The sequence below is a fragment of the Podarcis raffonei genome, chromosome 3 (genome assembly GCF_027172205.1).
Source record: "Podarcis raffonei isolate rPodRaf1 chromosome 3, rPodRaf1.pri, whole genome shotgun sequence".
NCBI lineage: Eukaryota > Metazoa > Chordata > Lepidosauria > Squamata > Lacertidae > Podarcis > Podarcis raffonei.
The window spans coordinates 13,658,189-13,666,969 of record NC_070604.1 but is presented as its reverse complement, the minus strand read 5'-3'; the positions used below and the strand labels follow the sequence as shown (position 1 = coordinate 13,666,969).

General features: G+C 41.2%; 1 protein-coding gene across 3 annotated transcripts in view; it reads right to left on the bottom strand.

The window, feature by feature from the left end:
* ESF1 (ESF1 nucleolar pre-rRNA processing protein homolog) overlaps positions 1–8,781 on the bottom strand; it is a 28,988-nt gene continuing 20,207 nt past the window's right edge. For all 3 annotated transcript variants that reach the window (XM_053380587.1, XM_053380588.1, XM_053380589.1), the window contains exons 11-14: positions 6,401–6,491; positions 2,054–2,121; positions 1,460–1,606; positions 1–1,006 (exon numbers count right to left, since the gene is read on the bottom strand). In XM_053380587.1, coding sequence (XP_053236562.1) covers positions 725–1,006; positions 1,460–1,606; positions 2,054–2,121; positions 6,401–6,491 — 588 coding nt within the window. In that variant the 3' untranslated portion in view covers positions 1–724. The remainder of the gene's footprint in view (positions 1,007–1,459; positions 1,607–2,053; positions 2,122–6,400; positions 6,492–8,781) is intronic.

Sequence of the window (8,781 nt, the reverse complement as noted above, 5' to 3'; positions counted from 1 at the left end):
TTATTAAAACGAACCAATAATTGTGTTTTTATTTACAGTTGTACAAATCATACATTCAAGCCAGCCATACCATGTTTTCAGTTAATCCATTTTGCTAACAAGTTTGCAACTGCAAAATATTCAGTACACCATTATGGGGCGGGGGGAACCCTTGTCTAACAAGGATGAGGAACCATTTGGTTGCCGAACTATATCCAACTCCCATCAGCCCATGCAAGCATGGCCAATGGCCAGGAGTGGTGGGAGTTGCAGTTCAGCAACATAAGTAGGGCCAAAGGCTCCCCATACTGAGCTCATACCACCTGTCAAACATCAGTTATCAGCTGCATATTATAAAAGTGGCAAAGACTTGAGTCCAACTGGGAGAATTCTGTCTGTATGCACGACAATCACATGAAAGAGAGCAGGAGTACACTGCCAAGCCCTCCCACCATGTCGCTGTCTTCTGATGGCAAGTTGGAGAGTGATTTAAAACCTTGCTCTCCCTTGCATCTATGGACAGAATTAAAGGTCTGGTGTTTTTTTATGAAACCAAATTGTCTGAACTATATTTGGCTATGTTACATGTATTTTTTAGGGTGATTTTGTCCAAAAATCATTTGGCAGATATTTTTGCTAGAATTTAAACTTGAATTAGCAGAAAAGTTTGGTCTTCACCTGTAAATTAACATCAACTCTGATTTCTTCAGAAGTCCAGTTTCCATCTTCAATGTTTGAGCTCTGCTTATTTGACTTTCTGTTTCTTCCTTGCTTGAAACTGTTCTGTTTTATTCTTGACGGACTTGATTAGCATTGACAATGCAGGATCTATGGATTTCTTGGCCGCAGGCTCTGCCATATTGTTCCCTCCCCCAGCTGCCTCAGCAAAACCTTGCTCTCTTCGACGAGCTTTCTCCTCCAAAATCTTTTCCACTGCTTTTGTTTTCTTAAAGTTTGGATCCGAAGGATCCAAATTAAACAAATGAGAGGTATACATGGCTTGGAATCTGGCATCAGCAACATTAACCTGCGAAGAGCAAGAGAGGATGCTTTAACTGTAATAGCTAAAAAAAAGTAAGAGAAAAATGTGTCCTGCAGGATAGTTGTTAATCAAGAATCTAGATCTTAAGGAAATGTGAAAATGCAACAGCCTGTTTTAAATATTAAATTTGACCCACACAAAAATAGGTTTATTTCATTCCAGGAAGGCGGCATTATTTGGGCCTCAGGAAAGTGCTTGGAATTTTTCTTCTAGATAGCATATCCGCCCCCCACCCCATAAACACAAAAAAGGATGTAAAACTTTTTTGATTTCTGACACCAAGTTCAAAATCTGCAACTCAATCCTTTAACTGTCCCTTTGGATAGGATTATATAAAATGTGTTTTTGCATAAATCGTAATGTAGTTATTGATCTACTTTAACACAAAATGACTAGCACTGTTATTAGACTTCAATAGGAGGAAGCCCGTAGTGTTACCTGGAAGTCATCTGTCAGCAGTTCCTTCTTTTTCACCAATAGTTTCTTTTTCTTTTTGCTCAGGTTCTGCTGCTCCACTATCTTGTCATAATTGAAGTGTCTCCTTTCATCTTCCTCATCATCCATCACCAGCAGAGCCATTTCAGCCTGTTACAATCAAAACAGATAGGATCTGTTTGCACAACATTTCACCGAATATGGGCTGCAGATGTTTCTGTGCCTCATCTAAAGGTTTGGGTTGCTAATGCATAATAGCAAGAGCTATAATTGCCTCATCGGTGCCTGAATGACAGCCTACCAGCAACCCCCCATGTAAGATACTCTGATCTTTCTAACGGAATGCCAATATATAAGCATCATTAATAATTGTGAACAATAAAAGAAAAACTTCAAAACTAGATCATTCATCTCATGGTTTGTTTTTGCAACTCATTAATTTTTGCAGAATTATTACCATGTAGTTTCCATTTGTAAGGTAAGTACAACAAATCATTCCGTCACCCAATGCAACTTTGTAGTAATGTTAACACTCCTAACCCCAGGACTTCATTCCGATGTCTAATCTTAATACTACTTCAGCATGTAATCTACTACCTTATGCTTTTCCATGTCATCTTCATTTTCTTGGGCATTTTCTTCTTTCTTGGACTTCTTATTTGAACCTAATTATAAGCACAACACAAATAAAAAGCAAGTTTTAAAATATCCAGGTGTAACCAGATTGGCGACACTGCAAGAATGTATGCACGCTCTCCTGAATGCACGCTGCAGAAGACAGTTACATTTATTTGAGGAAAGTCAGCTGGAAATCAACACGAAGATGCCCACAGAAAATGGCCAGAGTCTTTTCCAGCTATGAGCAAGTAGAGGGGGTTGTTAGAGCGGGGGCTGCCAACCTGGTGCCTACAGGCACCATGGGATCCATGAAGGTTTTCAGAGGTGCCCCTGTGCAGGTGCTCCAGATCCGAACTTTCATTTTTTAAAGAAGTAAGTCTCTAGCCCTCTTAGAAAGAAAGTTATAGGGAGAAATGTGCAGGTACCTTCTAAAGGATTTCTTTGCAACGAGAGTGGTGTAGCTACCTTTTATATTTTTCCTGGTACTGAGGAATGTTCCCTGTTGTTAGTAGGCAGAAACAGCATCAGTGTGTGTGATCTTCATAGTCAGAGGCAGCAGGACATAGCAAAATTCCCAAGGGTGGTTCTCTCTCTTATTTTGTGTTCTGCCACCCTCCCCATGGCAGCCATTTTGTGTTATGCCATGCCTCACAGCAGCCATCTCAGGACCAGGACCTCCAGCATTTTCTCAAAACTGAAAATGTGTCAATAAGTCCAAAAATCTGCACTGATTTATTTCTAAAATCTAAATTCAAAATCCATCTTCAAAAGGATGTATTGTTTTACAGGTTGCCAATAGGTGCTTGTTAGGGGAAAGGAAAGAGTTTCCTTCTGAAAGAATCAAGCTTTTAAAATACAAAGTTAAGTGTGTGCCACATACAAGCTGCATTCACACAACAATAAGTGAGACTTTCTGGCTTAATGTGGTTTATCTGAAACAAGCAGCGTGCGTGCTGCCTGATTGTTCCAGTTTTTCTCCTCCCCTAGTGCAAGCAGGTTAAACAATAAAGCTACAAGTTTTAAGAAACCCTGGCTCCCTATTATCTCTGAACCAAGCAATGGGGTTTACTGTTCCCTAGCAAGTCATGATTACCAAGTCCACAACAAAGTATGGTTTCAGGTTGACTAGTGATCATGCTTTGTTAGGGAGTAACAACACATCCATCATCCTTTGGTCAGGCAGAACAAGAATCAAAGGATTCCTGGTTTCTTTATGTCACTCATGCCAGGTAAAGTGAGAGTGACTGGGCAGTGAGCACAAGGAAGTCTGACTAATTGTTACAGGTGAACACATGCCATTCGATTAAGAAGAACCCAAATCATGCTCCAGGCAGCATATGAAAGGGGCACCCCTCTAAAATTATGTGCAGTATACATTACGTAAAAGCTGCTCTTTTTCTGCCCCATGTACAAAACTCATTCTAACCAATTCCCCAAAGAAATATGTTTTTCTGTCGAAGTGCAAAATTGCCTACGGCATGAAACATTTTGAAACAAGCAAACCAGAATGCTGCATGTGTCTCCAGACTTGGTTTCCAGGAATCAAAAGAGAACAACAATCAAATCAATCATCTTATAAAAAAACTGTTCAGGTATGATAAAACACAGAATATATTATGTGTTTGTAACAGTAACAATCCTCTGCAGTTTGTATGAACTTTGTTTTATAGGCCAATCAGGCCCAATTGATCTCAATTTGTTTTCCATCATCGGCCAGTAGGAAATATGTATTTTGTCTTTTGCTGAAAAAATAAATTCACTACTGAAAAGTTAATAATCAGGTTGGAACAGTCATGAAAGTATTTTATAGCAATGCCTTGGAGCCAGGCTCAGTTGTAGCAATTTGCTATTTTACTTGATGTTCCACAGCCAGCAGATTGCTTTTTCAAACGTTAAAACGCATTTGAACATTAAATGAAACCTTTAAAACATTGTTAGAGAGAAACACAAAATGCATTACTTGAATTATTAGCTGCATATATGTGCTCAAATTCCAGCTACAACACTTAGTTTCATAAAACTCAATGGGTGTTGGTTAGGGCATTTAAGAAGATACTAAGGAAAAGATCTGCAGTTGCCCCAAAACTTTCAGCGACAATCTGGAGAGCTGTCTGAGTTAACTTGGCTGTTTAACAGGGATTTGACTTGTTTTAAATTGTAAGCCACCCCCCTGGGCAAACTGCTTTAGAACCTTGGGGGCATTTTCCAAAGAAAGCTTATGGAAGCAGAATGGAGGAATGCTTTTCAAAAGGAAGTTATAAATCTTGCTAGGGACTCTAGAAATAGCTATGGTGGCTTTCATTGTCAGGAACTATTTCAGTAAGGATCAGTTCTACAATGGTTACTTTAATGTAACATAGTACAACCACCTATCAACTGCCTAAGGGTATATATAGTTTATTTTTCTCAACGTTGAAGGAACATAAGAATTTACTTAGCTGTGAATTCTCCTCCTGTTTTATTTCCCTAGACGGTGGTCTAGAATTCAGGGATGGGGTCTTTAGAAGAGAGGTGGACTAGGAGGTACCGTATTTTTCGCCCTATAGGACGCACTTTTTCCCCTCCAAAAATGAAGGGGAAATGTGTGTGCGTCCGATGGGGCGAATGCAGGCTTTCGCTGAAGCCTGGAGAGCGAGAGGGGTCGGTGCAGCCCACAAGCTCGGGGACAGTGGGGAGGCGCAGCGCCGCCACCCCACTATTCCCCGACCTGGTCTGGAGGCTGGCGGGGGGGGGGGAGAAGCAGGCTTGCTTCTCCCCATTGCCAGCCCCACAAGCTCGGGGGACAGCGGGGCAAGTCACTGCCCCACGGAGGCTAGAGAGGCTGTCCCTGAAGGCAGAAGAGGGAGACGGAGCGCTCCGTCTCCCTCTTCTAGCTTGGGGATGGCTGCGCAAAGCCTCTGCAGGGCAGCGGAGTGCGCTGCCCCACAGAGGCTAGGGAGGCTGTCCCTGAAGGCAGAAGAGGGAGACGGAGCGCTCTGTCTCCCTCTTCTAGCTTGGGGATGGCTGCGCAAACCTGGGGGGGAAATAAAATTTTCCCCCTTGATTTCCCCCCCAAAAAACTAGGTGCGTCCTATAGGGAGAAAATACGGTATTTCCCATATTGCCATTATATCATGCTCTATTTTTACAAAGCAGAAGTCAAAATCCCATATCCCAACCCAACTCGCTTGACAGAAGACACGTAAGTAGGCTAACAGGTGGGAGTTGATCAAATCGTAAAGGAAACTCAAGCAACATAATTTAGCCGTGGGCGTGGGGGAGAGAAGCCATTTCACTCACTAAGGAAAAATATACTGAATTTTGATGCTAGGGTGGGAGAAATATTGGGGCTCTCCTTGTGCGATGTTTTAGCTTTCTAAAAATAGTATTCTATCAGTTTGCCAGATGACCTGGAGGCTACATTCCTCCCTAACATCTCCCCTTCAAAAGCACTAAAATTCTCCCACTATTGGCAAATGACAACTACTCAGTGTTCCTGCTCCTCCCATCCTGGTGACATTTCTTCTCTCATGCTTCACTGGGCAGCCACTCTAGCAGGACACATGACACAGGAAGTAGCTTCTAAGTATTCTTTTTTTGTACCTGTCCTACTAATGCTACCTGACTCTCAAGGATTTCCTTTGCCTCTAAGGAAATCCCTCTAATCCCTCAGTTTAGAATTTCCTATAAATGCCTCAATTTCTTAACCACCTCCTAAGCAAAAATACAACCCATCCATTGATCGTTTTAGTTGCTCTTTCCTATAACTTCTCCTGTTTTCAATATCCTTTCTGACACAGAGTGACCAAAAGTGTGGCAAAAATTTATTATATACTGGAAAATGCATTTGCCACTTTCCCCCCATGACATGCTGATCTGACATTTACTGAGCTTTCTAAAATGAACCAAAATTATTCTGCTGCATGGTTGCAATCCATTTAGAGCCTCATCAGCAAGCATGGTTAGATTACTAAGGGTTCATCATCACATCTTATGACTGAAGGATCTTTAGGAGCCTTTGGTAAGGGAACTTGTCAACATTTCTATGAAAATCCTAGTACAGTGGTACCTCGGGTTAAGTACTTAATTCGTTCCAGAGGTCCGTTCTTAACCTGAAACTGTTCTTCACCTGAAGCACCACTTTAGCTAATGGGGCCTCCTGCTGCGCCGCGCCGCAGGAGCATGATTTCTGTTCTCATCCTGAAGCAAAGTTCTTAACCAGAGGTAATATTTCTGGATTAGCGGAATCTGTAATCTGAAGCATATGTAACCTGAAGCGTATGTAACCCGAGGTACCACTGTACGTGATATCTACTTGACCACCTTTCACAATAAATGACATCTAACCTGCTTTCCCGAGTTCCTCAGCAAAGTATGGGTCGTTCAAATCAACATCAGATGGGCATTCATCTTCCGTTAGTGTTTCGTCAGCAGCCGCCTGAAACAAAACACATTGCATTTCAGTTACTAAACACCAGCAGTGCATTAGTAATACAAGTAAATGTAATATACAAACACAAAGTTTCCAAATAAAAGTTTCAAGGAGTAACCTCAGGGCGGATATTTGCAACACAGGAGGAAAGTGATTTAAAATGGCTGCTTTCACCGAAATCAAAGCCACTATAGGACTGTAGGCATCAATATGGGCTTCATTAACAATTACATGAACACATACACAAATTTCAATGCTTTATTAACTTTTGGGTGATTGGTATCATGGAGAATAGCTCTTTCTCCCTTCCTCAGAACTCTTCAACAGTGAGCAGCTGCCGTGCAGTAGACAAGCAACTATTGTGTTTGCAAGAACACATCTATCTTCCAGCTGTCTCATACAAGAGGTACCATTTGTTATTAACTTCCTAGTGATTAACAATTGTTCCTAAACAAGTAGCACCCGCTGTACCTTTCTGTATAGAAGCCACTGCTAGCTGGATAGAGTTGGAAGATAAGTATTACCAAACCTTCAGCAATAGTTGCCCTGGAGAAAGCATTTGTAGCAGAAGTTATTACAACTCCAAACAGCCCAGCAAGCATGGCTAATAGTTCAGCAACATCTGGAAGGCCAAAGATTCCCAGACCACTCTTTGAGAGTAGCTGGAGACATATATCATTTGACTTACATTTAGGATAATTATGAAGAGAAAATACGGAAGAGTAAAGCAATACAGTGCAGTGGGTGTGTATCAAGTGTAGATATGAGAAATTCAGGTGCAACTTCACACTTGACCTCAAAGATCAATGTGTGGGCTAAAAAGGAAATCACAATCTCTCAGCCTAACCTCTCTTCCAAGACAAGTTATGAGGATAATAATGCCTTGTTCTTCCTTGCAGGAAGTGCAGGTTATTAATGCGATAAAGCAAATAATAATTTAGGATTCAATGAGGCAAACAAGAAAAATAATCAATGAACTTCTAATAAAGACAGTGAACCCAAGGTCATAACCATGTGTGCAATATCTGGGGCAAATGCTACATTTTCAACAATCGCTGATCCAACACAGAATTGTCTTACAAAAAAATAACCTATTAGAATTGTGAGATCAGAATCTCCAGAATAAATGTATTCCGAAGCACAGTGGTCTGTTCAACAGAATTCCTTGGCTGACATATTCAGAAATAATGGACATCCATATGGAGTCAACACTTTCAGAGTAATAAAAGGCCAGCCTCAAAATTAAGCAATGTCTGGCACCCCTCTTGTTGACTTTAGAGGAACAATGAAGAAAAGTCTATCATCATAGGGACACTGTCATTAGTTTTCCAAAAGAAACCCAAAATGTATATTTCTTTGAAGACTTTCCCAGCGTTAAAGATACGCTTTTAAAATTCTGCAGGCAAAATTTGCTCACCACTTAAGACTTTGGACAAAGCTACAATTCTCATCCAAGGCTTGGCAGCTCCAACATGATATTTCAGCAAGAATGACCATTCCCTTTAGCAATGCAGAACTTATCAAGGACACAGGATCAAAGGAGGATTTTCTGGATAGGCTAATACACTTATTTTCCTTTAATCACAACTAAAATAAAAAAAAAATCACATGGCTGCCAAAGGCAATGAAAAGCGCTCAGGCCTGTTATGACTTAGTGCTACCTTGATCAATCACTTGCCTACTCTCAAGCTTTCTGTTAAAGCACTTTGAAAATAATGTATCTGAGAGGAATAGAACACAAGTTGTAAAGCTGTGTTCCAGGGAACTCATGGTTCCTTTGAGGCTTTTATCAGGGGTTCCTCAGCAACAGTGGGAAAGATTCCACATGAACCTGCCAGTACAGCAAGACAGTACCAGACGCTCTCCTCAACATGCTTGCCTCCGCTAGCTGAGATGTAGTGAATGGCAAAGGGGCCGAGCCTTTTCAGCGATGCCAACTTGCTTGTGAAATGCTCTCTCTGAGAGGCTCACGCTGAGTTGAACTGGCATTCATGTTTGCTTTTTAAGCTGCTGCTTTTACTTTTGTTATTTTATAGCATTAGTTTTTGCTGTACAATGTCCGCAGCTGCTCTGGAAATCATTTTTCGAAGGGTATGATAGAAAAATTATAAATTAATTAATATCAAGTTTCTTGGAAGACAAGATTGTGTCCACTGTTACTAATCTCCTCTTGCCATGAGCAGCCCCAAGGGTGTGCTGGCTTTCCAAGCTATACATGCAGGCATTCCTTGACAGATGAGTCACCCTGGAAAAGGGTTCCCCTAAAGAAAGTAAATTTGTAGGGCACTTGCTTAAA